Here is a 20,068-nt window from a genome sequence, read left to right as displayed (position 1 = left end):
ATCTATTCTGATGCAATGATAGCAAGGCTGAATTATTCATATATACATTTAAATTCCTTGTTCTGCAGGATGCAAAAGCCCTGTATTTAAATACCTGAAAAATAGCAAATTGTCTTTCAGCTATGCCAATTGTGTCCCTGGACTTGTGCTGAAACAGACCCAGCCTTCAACATCTCTTACCCATTGATTAAATAAATAATATGAAATTTAGGATCAGATGCCTTTTACCTTACCCCTTCCCTCTGCAACTCAGCCTCTATGCTTTGTACAAAGATCAGAACTTGCTGAAAAACGAAAGCAAGTGGGACTTCATTGCTAAAATAGTTCAACTGAAATCTCAATGATTACTATTTGAAATTTCTCAAAGTTCATTTTCTATCCTTGTTTTTCCTACAGAAAATTAATATGTACAAGGCTGCACTATGTGCTGAAAATTTTGAACATTCATTCTTACTGGTCTTGCTTCTTTTTCCTCTTCTGTTTACTATGGCACCAAAAAATGAAAAAATAGTAAGTTATAAGAAAATATGAATCAGCGTAAACTTTGAAGTAGAACCCTGCAAGCAAGGGTTCCAGCTGACTTCAAAGGTGAATACAATATGCTTTTACCAACCAGTAATATTTTTATTTAAATCATGACATACCTGCATAAAGAAGCTTTCGAATGCAATGGATCTGCTGTGAAACACAAGCTACATACAGAGGTGTTCCTAAATGAGGAAGATCTTGGTCAACATCTATACCCCAGGATATCAGTACCTCCAGACATTCACTGTGACCTGTCAGTACAAAGCATGACAGTTTGCTCAACTTCAGTAGGATGTCTCATGGACAAAACCACACATATTTTGTAACCCTCTTACTCAGACATTGCTCAACTGCTCCATGTTTATTGAGGAGCTAATTTCTTACCTCTGCTGGCTGCTTCATGTGTTGGTGATGGCAGACAAGACTCCCACTGAGCTTTGGCACCATACTGTAACAGGAGCTCAGCACATGCTGCACTGCCTCTCGAACAGGCATTAAATAAAGGTGTCACTCCATCAATTGTTGTAGCATTTACCTAGAATATATAAAATCTATTTACAAAAATAATTGAAAAAAAAAAAAAAGGTAGATTTTTAAACAGGAAATAGTTAGAAATTGCATAAAATACAAAAAAAAAAACCAAAGTATTAGTTAAAATAAGTTAACTGACCAGTCCGAGTGAAACTCTTCCTGTTACCATGCTTCTCATTTGGAATTAGTTTACTATTATTCTTGTTAAACTGTGTTGGATAAATACACCTGGAATACTAAAGAGCATATATTGACATCTAGGCAGTAAATAATTTTCAAAAGTCATTGCACTGAGCTTGTTTCACTGATAGAGAAAATTTACGCTTTGTGTACTAACAAGATAAAGGGATCTTCTCTCCACAGCTCTGGCATTATTTGCCATTTTCTTCTGCAGTTTTAGTCTCCAGGTTCAAGTGATGTTTCACAGGATGGAGACAAAGCTAATAGCATAGGCTCACTGTTTTAATACCAACCTCACCACCTCATGCTTCAGCTGAATATTTCCAGTGCGATAGAGTAAGGAGACAAAGCAGGCAACTTTGTGAGGACTAATAATGCTAAAGGAAGGAACACAGGTATGAGGAGAAGGCTCCTTCCAGGACTCTGGCCCATCTTCTTCCATGCATGATCCAAACCCACCAAAACAATTAAAAATACTAAAAATAAACCAGGAGGGAAAATTAATTTTTTTTACTATAGTTTTGTATCTTTAGAATCCTTGTGCTAGTTGAAGTAGGGAGAAATTTGCTTTGGAAATATCTATGTATCTTTTTTTTCTTTTTCTGTAATAACACAGACGTATTCCACGTGGTTCTGAAAACTGAATTTAAGAACAATAAATATTTCCATTACAAAGATCAGAGACCTGGGAAGCTATACACTTGAACTCTGATGTCAGCAGACATTGCACTAGAAGTGGTCTGTAAAGTCCCATTTTCTTTTTGGGATAAAAGATAAGACAGCCTCTGTCAGTGGCACAGAAAAGAGACTGTGCTTTTTTCTACTCATACCAAAGAATTTTAAGAGCACGCAGGTGCAGTGTGACAACAGACATTCTGAAGATTAAAAGAACAGTCTCCTGAAAGCCACTCAAAGCAAAAGGAACCCAGTAAAACAGAGGAATGCATTCCATACTTTTGAAGAGAAATATCAGAATGAATACTGCTAACAGATTCCCACCAACTCATTACTGTCTCAGTGGCTGCCCATCACTCTCATTGGATATCATTCCGATGGCAGCTGTAATTACATGAGATGAGCACAGCCAATAGGGTAAGTAGAGACAAATTACATTAAAATCAAGGAATATATCCTTCTCAGTTAAGCCAAGGTTAGAATTGGAGTTCATATAAAATAAAAGAAAACAAAAGCCTTACATTTGCTCCTGCTTCAAGGAGGATTCTTGCACATCCTACATGGTCTCCCAGGCAAGCTTCATGGAGTGGAGTTACTTGGTCAATTGTTAGTGTGTCTACATTGTACCCCTAAAATAGATATGAATGGTATTTAAAGATCATCCAAAACCTATAAAGAGTAATTTCCTCACACTACTGTTCAAATGAATAGTTTACAATACTCTAAATAGGCTTAGAACTCAACTTGCAATAAATTAATTCTCAGTGAGGGTTTTTTTTTTTTTTCATTAGAAATAGGCATAAAATATGCAGACTGTTTAAATGCACAGTGACAGGGCAAAAGGCAACAGATCCAAGTCAGAACATGGCAAATTACAAGTAGCTATGTGGAAAGAAAATTAACTGGGGGACAGTGAAACCCTGAAACAGATGAGAGAAAGGGTGGTGCATCTCCAATCTTGGTAATCTTTAAAACCCCACAAATACCTGAGTCTAAACTCTTCTATGATTCTACCAACCTGTGAGTTAAGGTCTGAAATACCCAAAGCTATGAATTTTAGCAAAGAAAACATTTACTAGATTGATAAAATCACCATGCCCTCTAAATGTTTTGCAGTAGATGTTGTATGATTCTTAAGAACTAACAATTGTATCTACCTGCTTTCATCAAATGTATTCTGTAGTATAATTTTTCAATATTGAAATAGCTAATAGGACAATATTGTAATATTAAAATTTAGCATTTACAGTCTCTCCCTTTGATATTAGCAAATTTTTTTTAAATGACAACAGTGCAAAACCCAGAATCTTTCAGTGATTCTTCCTGTTAACTAGTATCTTCCTGACTAGTTCTATTTACCCAAGGCTTAAAGCAGTGAAACTGCTTTATATTTAATTATATCATGCAAGAGGGGAAGACTGACATAAATTTAGAAACAATTTTGGTTTGATTGTTTTGGTTTTTTTCCTAGGGGGAAAACAGGAGTTAAAACATGCAGAGGAAATATTGAAATATTTTAAATACTAGCTTGTATCTTATAATATGAAAAATTCCTAAATATGTATTGCTTTGAAAAATTCAAGTGAAAAAAGCAAAACAAAGCATACTAAATCTGCATTGATAATCTCTGCTGAGAAATTAACTAACATTAAAAATGAAAGCAAATGTAAAAACAGAGGCTTCACCTGTGACAATAAAGTCTTCAGAGAAAGAAGACGTCCTTGACTGGCTGCCTCATGCAGAGGTGAGCGATCTGCCCAAGAACCTATATAAGAACAACATTTATTGAATAAGCCATATGAATTAGAAAGGGTTTGGAATGCACAGAGCAAAGCAGAAAATCTGATGAACAGAATGAAGTCAAGTATCCTATGAAATTAATTTCTCGTCTTTAGAAACGTAAATGATCAGTTCCTAAACAGTAAAAAAGTGCTCTATTATTAATTGTAAACATCTCTAATAAATAATTGTGGTCCACAGAACAAAATATTGAGATATTTATATCAATAATGTGATTTAATATATTAATCAATGGTCATATTCCATTTATATTTTTGCATTGTTTATTTTTAATACACATAATAAAGCTTTGTAGCTGGAATATAGTCATCATTTGAATTTAAACCAGATGTAAAGCTGCCTGAAGAAGTCACAAAGGAGCTGGTGTATATGAAAAGCAATGTGGGAATCTATGTATGGTGAGATTAATTTGAAGCTACTACACAAGTGCAAGGAGAAAAATACAGTGAGAATCACAGTAAAAAACATTTCTATAGTATAAAGAAGATATAAAGCCTAAGTTCTCATCCTATAAAATATTAGGCTTCAAAATAATTTGATATGTTTACTGTAAAGGTTTGGCCTTTATTTTCATTTATCTTCCCCAAAAGAGACAGGTGAAAAAAAAATTATTCAACATCAACCCTGTGTTCACACACATAAGCCTCCCTAACTCCCAGCCCAGCTTCCAGAGACATCCTGAAGCTCTTGCTGAAGGACCTGCCCCTTCCTGTACAAGACTGCACACTGACAGGTCCCTTCTAGCCAGCCGTGGCTGCAGGCAGAACTGATACCAATTTATGGCAGGAATTTTGAAAATGCAGTTTTGAGAGGCTGTGCAAGGAAAAAACATTTTCAAAATGTATTATGAATTATCAGTATTTATTCCTTTAAGAACAAAATCACTAGAACTGTAAACTACTGATACAATCCCTTGTGTGAGTTACATCAAGCTGCCCAAAATTCCTGATGACACGTAGAGAGAATTAGCCTGGCATGATGACTAGGAAACATTGGCAGATGATTCTTCAGGCGTGCAGGTTTGACTCTGCCATGGACAGGGAGTGCCTGCAGAGCCAGCCACTGCATTCCCTGGCCAGGCAGTGAGTCTGAAATGCAAAGGCTGTTGCTCAATCGCTGGCAGTCATCAGGCTAAGCTCTAAGATAACTACACCCCAGAAATAGACCCTGTTTCTCTTTCCTATTGGACTCCTTCTGTCCACTAGCCTGTTTCAGAAAGTACACTTTTGTTTACTATAAACAACCCTCTCAAATCACATCAAGAATGATGACAAGATTAAGGCTATTCAATCTGAAATCAGGGCCTAGTTAAAAACCCATGAAATAGTGCACAATAGGAAAATGTAAATAAAACCTACATTTTCCTACTGGTGTTAGTGAATGAGACTAAACTTACACAGACGTATCACAGCATCTTGGAGAACACACTGCACTTTGTGACTCAGCACTACTGAATATTACTGAGATCAAATACTTAGCAAAATAAAAGCACGGATGACTATTTAAATTGTCATAAGACTACATAAAGCTGATCACAGAAGTTTAAACATATGACAGTAAGGTTTTATAAACCTGATTTTAAAAATGCAGTAAATTTTCTACCATGTCAGAGTATCCTGTATGTGTGAAGCTTCTTGAACTCTTTCATCTATGGCAGTAGATGGGCTATTGGCAAGATCCAGTTTCACATGCACACACAATATTCCCTTTACTTTTTACTGCAGGTTTATTTAATGTAATGTTTTGAAAGTCTTATTGATAGTCTGAGTTAAAAAAAAAGAAAAAACCAAACCAAACCCAATTAAAAAAACACAAATAAAAAACCCACAAAAAACAAACAAAATCACACAAAACAAACAAACAAACAAAAAACTTTTAAAACCCCACACACAAAGTGATGTGGATTATAAGGCTATTATACATTAAAAAACCTTGAGCTCAGAAACCTTCAAGTGACTAAATTTTGAAAAATCATCAGTATTTTCTTTGTCATACCAATAAGCTCAGATAGACATGGTACTGTGGTTTGGATGTGGGTAATCACTATGAGTATTTCAATCAATGTTTTACTTCTTCTGCAGTAGTACCTGAATGAGCACTCAAGTTGTTCTAATTCAAATGAATTAGATCCATTAAGTTCTCCCGCTGGCTGCTGCAAAAAAATCCTCAAATTTAAAATCTGTATTTAGAGGTTGCTTTTGGTAATTTTGTCCCTCTGTCTCTATAGATGAGAACATATCTTTCTCTACCGTTTATCCTACTCAATGGAAAGAAAAAAAAAAAAAAAGAACTGATTATATGGAAAAACATCTTATAAAAATAAAAGAGTTATGAAGTTTTCATACTCATTCAATACATTTACATTTCAGACATTTTTGTAGCCATGTATAAACACAACAAAGATGCAGGTAGGATCTGAAAGCAACAATTTTCCACCTTTATTTCCTTTACCTCCTTCCATCTTGGATTGATCAGACAAATATCTATTAATTACTCCAGTGACATTTGATAATCAAATTATGCCAGATCCTGTTATAAGCTCTGGTTTGCACCTAGACCCACCTCATATCCCTATCTTCAGGCAGAGACATTCAGCAGCCAGCTGTTTTCGATAAATCCATAAAATGCAAAAAGCTTGTATCATCTTTACTACAAATAAAATCTACAAGCAAAACGCTGCAGAACTATTTTGAGCTGACCAAGCTCTGGAAAAAAGAAAATTCACATTCCAACTGATTTTTTGTTATACATAATAATTCATCATTAAATACTGCAGCGACAAGAATATGTTCAACATGAATATTTACCATAAAGAAACATCAAAGGTGTTCATAAATTCTTTGCCTAGATTACTGCCTTCTGCTAATCTACAAATTACAATACTACAAGTCTCTCACTTAGAAGTCATTAGCAAAAATATAAACACTTTCATCCATTTTGTTTGTAATAGCAGTATTAGCAAAAATAGTCGATTCCAAAATTGATAATGCATTAATTCCCTGCTGTCTCTGACAATGCTGAATATAAAGTATAACTAACTATAAACAGAAACCACATTAGTTCCAAGTTCTCTGATGTATAGTTTACCCGAAGGGCAAACTATTCCAAAGCATCATTGCTTTGTAGGCATTAACAAGAAAGAATAAATATATTCACTGCATTAACGGGTGAAGTTAAAAAAAAATTTACAAATTATTATACAGTACCTAAATCTCCATCTCCCCATGGCACTTCCAGCCAATTGCAATTATAAATCCTACTCATTTCTTTCAATCTGGAAAATAAAAAAAATTAAAATAATAATAATAATAATAATAAAAAAAACCTGCTCTTGCTAGTTGGACCTGTTCCTAAAACACTCTGGATATGTTTGGAAGATCAGCAGCTCCCTGTAATACGAACTTTCAGCCTTCAGTAAACACAGCTTTGAATATATGAGTGTATACAAGTTGTCTGTTTCTTAAGGTAAAGGACTGCTGTCCTTTTTTGTCTGTTTTTCACATTTCTTCCTTTAACATAACAGCTTCTCAAAGTGCTACTATCTGTGCATTGGCTTTCCAAGACAGATTAATTGGAATTTCAACACAAGAGAAACTCACAGTGAAATCAAGAAAACCTTGACATGAATGAATGGCAAGAAAAACTCATTCTTTTTTAACCTTGTGCAGAGACTTACAGTTTTGTGTCCTCAAAAATTGGTATCAGTACATAGATTTTAAGGGAAGCACTGCCAAATGTCCTTATGTTATTTTAATACTTACTCAAAATACATCTAGAAAAGTAAAGCAAAGATATTCTGATCATGTTTCAAATGCTGTTTGAGTTGTACCTGAACTGTGTTTTTCTCTTACTAGTTCATTATTCCTTCAATTATGTTCTAAAATATTCTTTGGTTGTTGAATTGGGGCATTGATAGCTATTCTCAGCAGTGAAAACATCCAAAAATAGGGATTTTCAATTCTGACTTTAATTCATTTCTAATTCATTAATGTTCTTTTCCTACAGACTTCACTCCTTTACAGCTACCTGCAATTATCTATAAGTCATTCCTGCAATTATAATCATAGTAGTAAAATACTAAGTAAAAATATTTTCACAACAGACTTTACCTCCAGTCATGTCTTTCCTTTTGTATTTATTTCTAAAAATATGTGAAGTCTCAAAAGAAACCCTAAAAAGCCAATAAAACAACAACCCTCAACTCAGTATAAAAAGTACATTAAAGGTTAGATTTTCAAAATAAGGACTGTCATGAACAAAGTTCTTCTCACTGACTTCATTGGGAGAGTATTTATACCAGGGCTCAGCACTTCAAAAAATGACTGCTCCATGGCTAATTGAGTCCCAGTCGTCAGAAGAAGCACTATCATCAGAGAGGAACTGAATACAGAAGCCTGACACAGCTCATTGGTGGGAGATGAGAAACAGAGTATTTGGAAACCACTGTATATAATATTTATTTCTAAAAACCAAAAAAAGCTATGTATTAAGACAAGCACTGCTACTTTTTATTTCTTAAGACGCATTCTGAGTGCTTCAGCTTCTGGCAACTGAAGCAACAGACAGGATCAATAACTAAAGAGAAAAACCCTGCAACACCAGAGTCCCAAGATCAACAGAATCACTCCACTACAGTTGCTGACAGTGACTGATATTTTGTATATCTAATTTGGTTCTAATGGATTTTTTTTTGTGTCACTATAATCATTTGTCTAAATCCCTTGTAGGATAAAGAAGCATGTCAACTACTTGATTGATATTGATGTGGAAAACTATTGAAAAAAATCTTCAACGAAGGATTTAAACTTTAAGAAATGTATCTATGATGCTTAACTATCATGATTAGATATGGCCAGAAAAACTGAAGCCACTATTTTTGTAATAAATTAAGTTTAAACAGTCAACACTGAAGAACCCCAAGAGAATCAAAACTTAGTCTAGAGATTATTAAAATATGTCTAAAGAGAAGATGTCATTCAAGTGGCATTTACATTTCTCATTTCAATATTTCAAATAATCTGAAAATTCTATAACTATATAACTAAATGTGTGTATGTATATATATATGCATACAAACAAGGAAAACTTGCTTGGTTCATACCATTATACTTTCCAATGTTTATCATAATGTAGACTTTCACAATTTGGGGGCTTCAAGTGTAAATTGTAACAATTTCCTACTCCTAAAAACCATACAAAGCAAATTTACTTTCCCACACAGTTCTGTCTCTAATGCACCTGCACCACATGACTGCACATTAGTTCTGCCATTCCAGTGTTGTATTCAGTGAGTTAGTTAGTATTCAAAAATATTTTTATCTCCATATCTAGCAGGATCTCTTTAAGACATGTCATCCAAACTATAAACTCACTGTAACATTGTTAATTTTCTACTGCCTTTTTGACAGTATTGTGCCAATAATAAAAGAATACTTCAACTCCCCTGCTGAATCTATATCAGAACATCATCCATTTGTACTATTTTATGACTGAGGAACTTAAAGACAGAGTTTTGATGCTTGAATTATAAAATCATTCTAACAGCTTGTTTTTTTACTGAGTTCTCAAACTAAAAGCACAGTTTAATTATGGTTGTGAGAGCTCTAAGCTTCTGAAATTTCAGCTTTAGATAATAATAACCATGATCAGCCAAAAAACTTTTACATCAGATGATTGGTCTTAAAACACAAAGGTTCCAAAGCAAAGACAAGAATGGAATTTACTTTTAGGGGCATTCAAACATTAACCCTTTCTCCCTACCATTCATAACATGCCTTCTAACCTTTGCATAGAACAGTAGAACATAGGGTATGTTTTTTCCTGAGTATAAAACTAATGCATTCTCAGATCATCATTCTTGTTGCACATCTAAAGAGGCTGGGGCTTTGTGGAAGAGCACAGCATGTGGCTGTGCTGTCAAATACTGGGGTATAATGCACTGAGTGGTCAAATCAGTGTGGCACAGATAACATTTTGTGAGTTTGGCAATGCACTTTTGCATACTTTTCCCACAGAAACACGAGCCACTGAACTCAATAAAAAAGCCTAGAATTTCAATTCCATACACAGCTTGCTTGGTTCCCAGCAGAAGGAACATTATGCTGTGTGAAGATGCTGGCAATGGCAATGGTGGGAGCAGCAGCGATCGCTGCTGGCTCTGCACTCAGCCTTGCACATGTGGGAAGGAGAGTGCCAGGCCCCTTCTCGTGTCACCTGAAAGCACAGCCACAGCTCCATGGCCATTGCTCAGGCACAGGTTGTTTTTTCCATCTTCTTGAAGCATCAACAACTGTCTGGATATTTTTCTAACCTAAAGTAGCTTGCAAAATCTGTGTGCCCTACCTAGAATGCCAATATGTAACATCACATAAGTCTCCAAATTCAGTAATCTATTAGATCCTCATCAGATATGCCTGGAGTAGGAAGAGCAGTTGGTAATATTATTCGGCTGTTATTATTTCCTTGGACATGTCACTGAAACAAAGTAAGGGTTTTTCTGTCCCCTTCCCAACTAGAAGGTGACAGAAAAGGCATATGGACATTCTGAGCTGAGTTCAGATTCTAAAGATTAAAGTCTGGAATCATTTTGCTCCTCAAACACAGTCTCAGCCTTAATCCAGAGTACAAACAATTTTTCCCAAACTGTGCTGAGAATCCTCTGTATTTTCCCAGCCTGTCTGAGAGTGAATGCAGCACAGGGTTAAATCCTAAACCTTGTAAACAGTGAGCAATTGTACAGCAAATCTGGGCCCAGTGTGTAATTTCTGTCACATCCACAAGATTTTGGGGTTGTAGCCCCTCAAGCCAGTAGGCTAAAGGCCTTTTCCCATTTTGACTCTATCCTTTCACCCTTTCATCCAATCTTACAATATATACCACCCTCTGCATCACTTTCAGTCCATTTTCCAATCTGCCCATTTAATTACAGACTGCACTGCAGTATGACTTTCTCTCCCTTTGCTCTGCAAAGGTGCCTGTAGAGCCAAGGTTTGGATACCTGCACAGATGAAATAGAGAGGAAAGAAAAAAAGCATCCTTCGGACTTGATAAAAGATATACTTGTTATTCAAGTGCACTGCAACAATCAGAAGGCTCAAATGCAACGGAAGTCTCTCAGTACTTCAGGATGTCTATCAATAAATGTATATTCCCAGCACAGCAATCACAAAGAGGTTTAAGTAGCTAGACCCTGTTAAGATGGATTCTACAGAAAATTTTAGTTCCCATATTTTACTCAGATTCTGAGAATTTCAAAAGTAGAATAATTGTGGCCATTTCTTTGCAAGAGTAGCAGGAGAGCCTAACCTTCAATCATATAATGGAGTGGCTAGTACCAACACTGATAAACTCTTGTGAAATTTATTTTCAGCTGATGGATATAGTCCAAGTTTTTTTGGAAAATACTGACTTAAAGAGCTGAAATGACCATAAATAAAAGTTTCTTTAGGTCATGTAATCTTGGGCAAAACAGTGAAAAACATGAGGATAAAAGATGCTCTGTGTATTAAAGCTGATGAATAAATGCAATCATACAGTATCATTGCATTCAAATGGTTACTTGGAAGATAAGGCAACTGGTGCTTAAATTCTTGAATATTGCTGAGTTATAAAACTGTCAGTACTGGAAATCATCGAAGGTATTTTAAGAATAAAAATATATTTTAAGAATATAGCTAACATATAGCTATATTTTGCATGAAAAATTCACAGTTCCTTTATGTACAACATATGAACTCACTCCTGTCACTTACTACTTCCATTGAGTATTTTAACATTTACATTTTTTTATTTTATATCATATTATCATGAATTTCAAGCTTGACTTCCTTAATTTCTTTTTTGTTTCACTCTAAACCTTATGTTATCATCAATATTAAATGGTATTATGATCACTCGTTCAAAAAATTCCTGTTAAGACTCTTGAAATTATTCAAAGCTCCCTTTTACACATTTGGACTATGGAAAAAAAAATTACAAGAAAATATGGCACAGGCAATAGGAGTCCTAAACACTTCTAACAGAGTTTATTCCTCATTGTTGAAAATGTCAATGTTCAGCAATTTAAATACCTCCTAGGTACTTCTCCATGCAAAGCCTTGCAATTATACCTTGTCTTTAGTGTATTAGTACAGGACAATAATTCTGTCTGATATACAGACGTGTTCCTCTATTGCCTCCTATTTCAGCTCTCAAAGACTCCTTATGCATAAAGTTATATGTCAAGTTTACTCCTCCCCCTCCTTTCATTCTCTGGTTCCCCATAGTAAACAATTAACCTTTAGTATCCAGTTACCTCGTGAAAGGACAGCAAAAGTCAGGGTAAGTCAAGCCTCAAACACTTGCATAAAACAAATAGGGCAGATAAACAAGAAATGGTATTTTAGATCAGCTGATAAGAGAGCAGAAAGAACGAAAATAGCCTCAGTACCCTTGTGTTAACCCATGCAAGACAATAAAGTTCCACTAACAAAAGCATGCATTTACATTACAGCTAGGGAAAAAAAATTAAAAATTAAAAAGAAATCAGTTTTATAGCTAGACCATCATAAATTGGGTCAGCTTAGCATATTTCAGTAGCCGGTCTCTGAAATGGCTGCTATACTAACCTTGGCTGGTCAGAATACCCCAGCTAGCTTTCCGTTTTGCAGGGCACTCCCCTACACTTTCTAGGCGTCTTTTGGGGAGATCCTGGCTCCTGTGCACAGCAGTGTTTGTTGCCATGATCTGGTTCTCGAGGAAAGCCTGTCTGTCATGGGTGCAGGTACTCTGCTCTGACGAACATCCACAAATGATCTCCGCTACCTTTTTGCCTCCTTTCGCTTTTTCACAAAGGCTCTTGCTGTACTTACTGTAGAATGGCTACAACACTGAAATCCATTCAGTAACATTTGCTAGCTTGGACTAGTGACTACAGAGTGGGGGAAGGGAAGGACTGCTCCAGCATTTTCTATTTTTAAAACAGAGAAAGAATCAGCTTAGCTACAGCATGAGTCTTAACTATTTACATGATTTAAAAGGAAAGAAGGTGTTAATTTTTTAATCATTTAACACAAAAAATAAACAGATTCTTAAAGCATAAGTATTCGAATGTTTTGCTACTTGAATACCAAGCAGTCTAAAACAGAAAACAAAAATTATTTTATCAGAATGGAATTCTTTCAATAATAGCAACAACAATTATTACTGTATCAGGTTTTACTCATATCTAATGTGCAGTAAAGAGTGATTTTAGAATTTAGGAGAATCCATGAAACTATTAACCACTCCTGGTTTTCTATGGTATGTTTCTTGGTTTTTTTTTTTTTTTTTTTTTTTTGGTTTTTTTTTTTTTTTTTTTTTTTGTTTTTTTTTTAATGGGGGCAAGTTTTCCTATAAATGTCCACAGAAACTAAGTTCTGAATAAAAGCATTTTTTGACTAAAAAAAATAATTATTTTGAAAGTCTGATCCCATTATGAAAGGTTGTAGTCTTGCCAGAAGAAGCACAGATCAATATTTTTTTAAAATAATAATCAACCAAAGAGTGTTAGAATTTTGTGTTCATTACTATGTATCAGGCTGATACTTATAACAGAAATCTGCAGAGAGAAGCAATCCATGATAAAATTGCATCATAGTAAAAGACAGTGATTTCTCTATAATAATAACATGTTAAAATGTCGCCTTAACCTCCTTGGCATTTCCTTGTAGTATTTCCTCATTATGATCTTCTACAGATTCTACATATATTCTTCATATATTCTATATATATTCTTCTACATACATTCTCATACAGATTCTACAGATATATAAACTAGCCACTTGTAAATTTTAATGAGTAAATCCACATTAGTGAGTTTCACTAATACTACTCTTCTCAGGTACCTGACAAAACTTAATCCCTAAAATTCTGAAATAATGTTCAGATATTTAATTAAACTTTCTATATCCCTCGATTTTCTTTAGGAGAAAAATAGAGGGAAGATTATAGGTAGATAGGGTGAGGAGAAGAAGAAGCAGCTGCAAATTTCACCTTGAAATTATAGCACATAAGAGCTGTTTTACTTAGAATAGTGCTACAGCCTTTACAGAACAGTAGCAGGTGGGCTACTGCTCTTCTCACAAGATAGAACAAAACAGCACTCTCACAGACATTAGGCTGCTTTCAGACAACTGTTTTCCTTGGGTTTTATCTAGCTGAACAAATCAGAATATCTCCCAGCCTGAAATAAACACTTCAACATATTCAATCTCTGCATGTAAGTCTGAAACAGAGCTTTCACAAAAGGGCTCATTATAAATGGGACATTTATAATCATTAAAGTGATTATAAATATATCCCTTTAATACTAGAATTATGGATTCTTCCAAGTAAATAGATATTTGAAGATGAATTAACAGGAGAGCATAGTAGGGATGTCTACACATGTGCCTGTGCAGGAAGATACCAGCATTATTCTCCTGACAGATTTTGTGCTTGCCATGGCTCTGAGGCTCATCTCAATTTTAAATTTCCATTTGGAATGGAATTCCATGGCTCTCAGGAGAAGGTGATGAGGATCAGGATCAAGCAAAGCATCTGGGACTACAGAGCAGGAATTGGCAGTGGTCTGGCAAGGAAAAAATCTACATTTTTTTGTGGGAGTTTTGTGGGTGAGGTTGTCAGCTGAGAATGAATCTGCATCTTTCTACAGGAGTGGTACAAACCTGGAAGGAGTTCATACAAAAGCTTCCCACATGGATTCCAGCCTCTCTTCTCTCTTGTCTATGAGGTGTGGCTGGCAGGAGCAAGGAAACCAGCAGGTACAGACAGCTGCCATGGCTTCAAAGAGGCAGAGCCCCACAGGAGCCAGCATCACCTGCTCTCTTGTGCAGACACCTGCACAGGAAGCAAGGAGCTCCCCATGCACCCCCAAAACCCTCCACCTCCAAAGCATGGCTTATAGGAAAAGTAGCTCTATTATACAGTTATGTTCCATAGATACTTCCCACTCATTGAATTACTTTGAATACTCTAGAAGACATTAAAAAATATGCATTTTTGTACCTTAAAGAAGGTAAAGCTTATCCTGAACTGGATAAGGACTGGTTCAGGACTCTAGAAGGAACTTTTCACTAAATTCTGCTAAGCCAAACCATTCAACCTCCAGGCAAAAAACATTAAAAAGTCTTATTAAACAGTTCGCCAATACAAGATTAAAAAAAAAAAAAAAAAAAAAAAGCAGCTAAACCAGCATCAAAAGTCATCTGAAATGATATTTAAAAAAATACTTGAGATGAGGGAATGAACATGGCTCATACTTGAGATGAGGGAATGAACATGGTTAAAACCATGGAGTAAGGCTGAAGACCATGCTATTTCACTTACACCTCTGGCATGGAATTGCTATATGATCTTTCTCACATCAAACATCTATGCCCTGAACTACACTAGCTACAAAATAAAAATTAGTATCCTTCAACTTCTTTAGATAATAAAACTATTAACATTCAAAACATACAAAACCACTTAGGATTAGTCCTGAGATTATGTTCTTCAGATTTTTCTCTATAGAAGACATTCAAACACTTCCAAACTCTGACAGAAAACCTTTAACAGAAGTCTAAGTAGATGTCCAAGCATGTAAAAAATACAGTTGACCATTATTTTTCCTGACTTGGCAAAAAAGCAATTTGGGATAGCATTTAGATTACAATTACTCATGGAAGCAATGCAGTTACCTTCAAAAAAGTAGCCAGGGGAAGGGGCAGATGCTAGAGTCTGAGAGTAAGGAAACCAGAGGACTTTACTGATGGGTTTGGAATTCTGGTCTAAATTAGTATACAAACTTTAAATAAAGAAGTATGTTAAATTTCATTAATAAATAGTTCTGTTCAAATTTATAACCCAGAGGTAGAAGTGCTGAAGGAAACTCTCAAAATCTTTTGATTCCAGATATTTGTAAAAGGCAATATGAGTAAAGTTTCAACATTCCATGTCAGCACATAGCTCTGAGTTTAAAGAGGCAACAGTTCTTAACAGCTGGGAATGAAAATAGAAGTAAATTTTTGTTCCTCCCTTTCAGCAGGGAACTCATTCTATTTTCAGGATTATTTTTAAGGCAGCAGAGATGCAATTGTGGTAATACACAAAAAATGTGTTAAAAAAACCAACAATACCCCAAACCCCCTTGACCTCTCAACACATGATGCAGTCCAATGCAACACAGTCCAAACTCCTGTAACAATAATTTATCTTGGGAAAAATTGCACAAAATTGCACCATTCTCAAAAGTCACAGATCAGTATTTTGTGTGCAACCATCTCAAAACAGCAAACTGATGACCCACCTTGCTTCCCAAACTGTTCTGTACTTTCAGGTTACTCCATTTTCATGACCAGGATTATTATGGGGTCACAGTGACTGCATGGAACGTGCCACACTAAATTCTGGAACAGGACTAGAAACTGATTCTTCCTGCTCATGTGATCCGCACCTGCACCCATGAAGCTGAAATGAAAGACGGGCTCCCTGTGGCTCACTGCCAAAACCCCAGCAGTGGACTGATATTTGACATTGCCAAAAACAAACCAGAAGAAATCTTGAATAGTCCTCCCTGTAGGAGATACCAAGATGAAGCAACTTTTAGGAAGGACTTAGGAACTGTGGTTTCTGACAAAAACAGCATCCTACAAGGCCACAGTGGTGGTCACTGTTACATTCTACAGTGCCAGCTCAATGCCAAGGAACATAAATGCAAAAAGTACAGGGATAAAGCTCTAGGAGCAGAACAGGGGAAGGCCTGGAACAAATTTTTATTTTTTTGTTAAATAGATTCTTGCATCAAGCCATACTTCACAGCAAGTATAAATCATTAGCAGGCAACCAGAAGCTTAGGCATTATCCAGGTCACCAACCAGTCCCCTTGAGACATACCAGCAGATAGGTACATAATGCTTTAATGGTCACTAGTTACTTAAGCATAAAAGTGACATTTCATTATATCTTTATAAGCACTAAGAAAGTCTATTACAAACTCTTAATACAATCTCATCACTGTCTCTTAACTGGAAATCCAAATCAGTACTAGTAGTAGTAGTAGTAGTAGTAGAAGAAGAAGAAGAAGAAGAAGAAGAAGAAGAAGACGATGATGATGATGATGATGATGATGATGATGATGATGATGATGATGATGCTAGCAACAGCATGGCTGCCTGGCTAGCAATTTCCCTACCTCTTCTGAGATTTCTACAATTGTTACACCTCATGTTCTTGGTTGCTGGGAATCATAATTGAAGGTTGAAGAAAGATTTAAACTTCTAATATGACAAAGACTTTGTCTCAGGCCTCGCAGAAGTCAAATACAGAAAAATGACACATTTATTACATTTATTGGCTTGTTTGCAGTGAGTACCTGTCAGACTCTTCATGCAGTAACATAGAATACTTGCTAAAATGCAAACTAAACTAAATCACATAAGTAATGGGGCAGAACCTAACCAAATCAGTTACCAAGCAGGCTTGAGGTTGAGATATTGACAGAAAGACAGACATAGGCATGAAACCAGTAGTCAGCATAGTGATAAAGACAGCCCAGAGAGAATCTTGAGTCAATTACAGTGAAAGGACAGCCATAAAGAGACAGAGAATATCTATTGCCAGAAAGACTCCAGACATGGCAGAGAATAACATCCACTGGTGCAACAGATGCAGCATGCCACAAAGGATTTATGGCCCGCCAGCCAGCATTGCTGCAGTCATGAGCAGAGCTCAGTACTTAGGCATGCTATGCAATTCCCCCCAAGCCATCATTCCCTAACTGGCAGAAGTTCACTCGCTGTTTGCCTGCATTGCAAATGTTTGAGAACATCCCCTACAAGAGCGGAATGTGAATAGCAAAACCCTGGCCATAAAAATCCAGTGGCTGAAGGAAGGAACATCACCTTCAGGGAGCTATGCTATTTTGGTCTTCCCCTCTTGCCTTATGCCCCACCAATGTAAGAAAGACCAGTGCAAATGGTACAACTGAGCTTGCCCCAAGCCAATACTGCCATTTTCTGGATATTCTCCTTTAACACCAGTTCTTCTCAAAGCCTTGCAGACAGATTGCTTTAGGATTGCCTTTCAGGCTTATTGCTATGCATCTTTAAAACCCCAGGTTTTAAGATACATCAGAGTTCATAATGTTAATTTTGTACTTATATTATTTCATAAGCTTATTATTAATTTCACATAGAAGAATACAGAAGCAAATTGATGAAGGGCACTTCCATGTGAGTTTGAGTGTACACTCCAAGCAAGCAAATGGGACATAGGTTGGTAACAAGTTAAGGTCCATATTCAGAAAAAAATACATTTCAAGGAGGCATACCTGAATTAAACCAACCAAAAAATGCACCTGGTGGACCTCAAGGAGGTCCTGACATACATAGAAGAGTAAAAAAACCCACAAACAAATCCACATGACAGGATATGTTAGTTTCTTTTAGGGAGGCAAGCATGCAGAGAGGCTCCATACATATTCACTAGATGTTTTTGTGGTCTCAGAAATTTTCTTTAAGATGAGGGATGTAAAAAATGAAAAAAATTGAATTAAAAATAACATGCTTGCTAACAGATTTTCTTGCTTTTTTTTGCTGCAAATAGGTCAGGGCTCTGGCCATGCCAATTTAATTGCAGTCATTTGTCATAGTAGGGAAAGCTATTTGGCATACAAGAGAAAGTGATGAGTCCATCAGAAAAGCTCCCCCCTCTAAACTTTCAAAAAAGAATATTCACACTATCTTAAACATTTTTACACCATTAGCTTATGTGCTGCAAGTGAAAAACAAGTGCTAAAAGTGGTGCCTTACACCAAGTGGTATGGTGAATAGGTATGCCATACAATATTCCTATCATTGCTAAATGAATCTCCATTGTATCCAGGAAGCTAAGAGAGGTCTTGTATAGCTTTTATTAATAGAACTGTGATCTCTGTGGAATGCAAGTTGAGAAAATGCCTCATGCCTATCTTCCCTACCTAACAACTGTTGCTGAGTGGCATTATCAATTGCAACTTGTTAGGAAAAAATAAATATGAAAACTTTGCTCTAATCATTCACTACAAGCCTTCCAAACAGTAGATCTCTGGCAGTGAAACATGGCATTATTGCCTATTTACAAGCTGTATTTTAAGGACCAGTTTCTCGGGACTAAAGAAGTTCTCACTGTATAAGGAAAAAAGGGAAGAGAAAACTTCATAGTGTTTACCAGTCTCTGGAAGAAGATGGAGACTCCAGTAGATTGAGCTACCACAATCCTGTAAATGGTTTAATTTAGCCTAACTAGTGTACTGAGCTTTCCTACCATGCCTGACCAAGGCAGATACAGCAAAAATGGGTAGCTTAGAATTTGCTACGGTTATCCAAGAGTAGCCTTTCTTAAGCTTAGAAGAAACCAGGGCATATTCACCTCACCTGATCTGCAAAACCAGTATGTATCTTAAGAAGCATCCTATAAACATAATTTCTGCTTTCCAGTAACTTTAACTTATGCACGTATAGATAAAGTTCATACAAATTTCATACAAATTTTTGTGAAGAGAGGTGACATCATTTAAAAATATGATCTTTAAGACAAATAATTTTCCATTCTCAGAAGTACTTAGCTTGTCTATCAGACCCAGGTATCTGTACATGTACATGACTAGTTTGTTGTTTATGCTACATTAACCTCCACAAATTTATTTTTTTCATAAGGTTCCTCTCTATCACTTTCTGCTGAGGCTAATTTTGACAATTAGTGAGTATCAGGTTTGCTTTTGATAAAATAGACCTTCTGCCTTATAATAGGCTCTTTCACACAAACAAACTTCTTACCAGTATTTGTAGAGTTTATATCTTACAGACCCAAAACATCTGATAATTGATTAATTTTTTAGATTTGATCCACAAACTTTGAAATCACCTCATACCACAGCACTACTACCTCATCATAAAGCAACTAAACTGCAAAACTCATCTGAAGCTCCAAGCCAGTGCTCCTATACACAGAGCACTTCCATTATATGACTAGTTAGTTGGTATAGTAGGAAGAGTCAAAAAGCTGCTTTTGATCCTCCAGTCTTCATCCAGCAACAGCTGTACAAAAGGCTGAGTTATTAACTCTTCACAGATCTAGAAATATCATGAGAGAAGAAATGTTACTGTGCAGATCACTGTCATTACACATAGTTTGCTAAGGAGCTAAATATACCCAAAGTTAATTCTCAAGTTAGTTTATTCTTGTGTATCAATTTGTAGGGCACAGAATTTTAAAATGGAGCAAGCATATACTTGCTACGTCTTTACCCATTAAGAAAGAAATTAATAAAATGTTGACTTGTGCAAAGTTTCAAATGCAATGAATATGTAAATGT

At 35.9% G+C, this 20,068-nt stretch overlaps 1 protein-coding gene and 1 long non-coding RNA gene across 5 annotated transcripts in view; one reads left to right on the top strand and one right to left on the bottom strand.

Moving 5' to 3' along the window:
* Window positions 1-20,068, bottom strand: part of ASB5 (ankyrin repeat and SOCS box containing 5) — a 40,700-nt gene that overhangs the window by 3,528 nt on the left and 17,104 nt on the right. The window contains exons 1-6 of one of the 4 annotated variants that reach the window (XM_021549920.3): window positions 12,321-12,433; window positions 6,921-6,988; window positions 3,600-3,679; window positions 2,436-2,543; window positions 913-1,063; window positions 645-779 (exon numbers count right to left, since the gene is read on the bottom strand). In XM_021549920.3, coding sequence (XP_021405595.1) covers window positions 645-779; window positions 913-1,063; window positions 2,436-2,543; window positions 3,600-3,679; window positions 6,921-6,978 — 532 coding nt within the window. In that variant the 5' untranslated portion in view covers window positions 6,979-6,988; window positions 12,321-12,433. Of the gene's footprint in view, window positions 1-644; window positions 780-912; window positions 1,064-2,435; window positions 2,544-3,599; window positions 3,680-6,920; window positions 6,989-12,320; window positions 12,809-20,068 lie in introns of those variants that run through there. The other 3 variants (XM_021549840.3, XM_021549760.3, XM_021549608.3) reach the window with 3 other exon arrangements.
* Window positions 12,002-14,913, top strand: LOC116183616 (uncharacterized). The gene is made up of 2 exons (XR_004148278.2): window positions 12,002-12,033; window positions 14,387-14,913. It is a non-coding gene; the product is annotated as an uncharacterized LOC116183616 (long non-coding RNA).

The sequence above is a fragment of the Lonchura striata genome, chromosome 4, assembly GCF_046129695.1.
Source record: "Lonchura striata isolate bLonStr1 chromosome 4, bLonStr1.mat, whole genome shotgun sequence".
NCBI lineage: Eukaryota > Metazoa > Chordata > Aves > Passeriformes > Estrildidae > Lonchura > Lonchura striata.
This window is presented reverse-complemented; position numbering and strand designations above follow the sequence as displayed.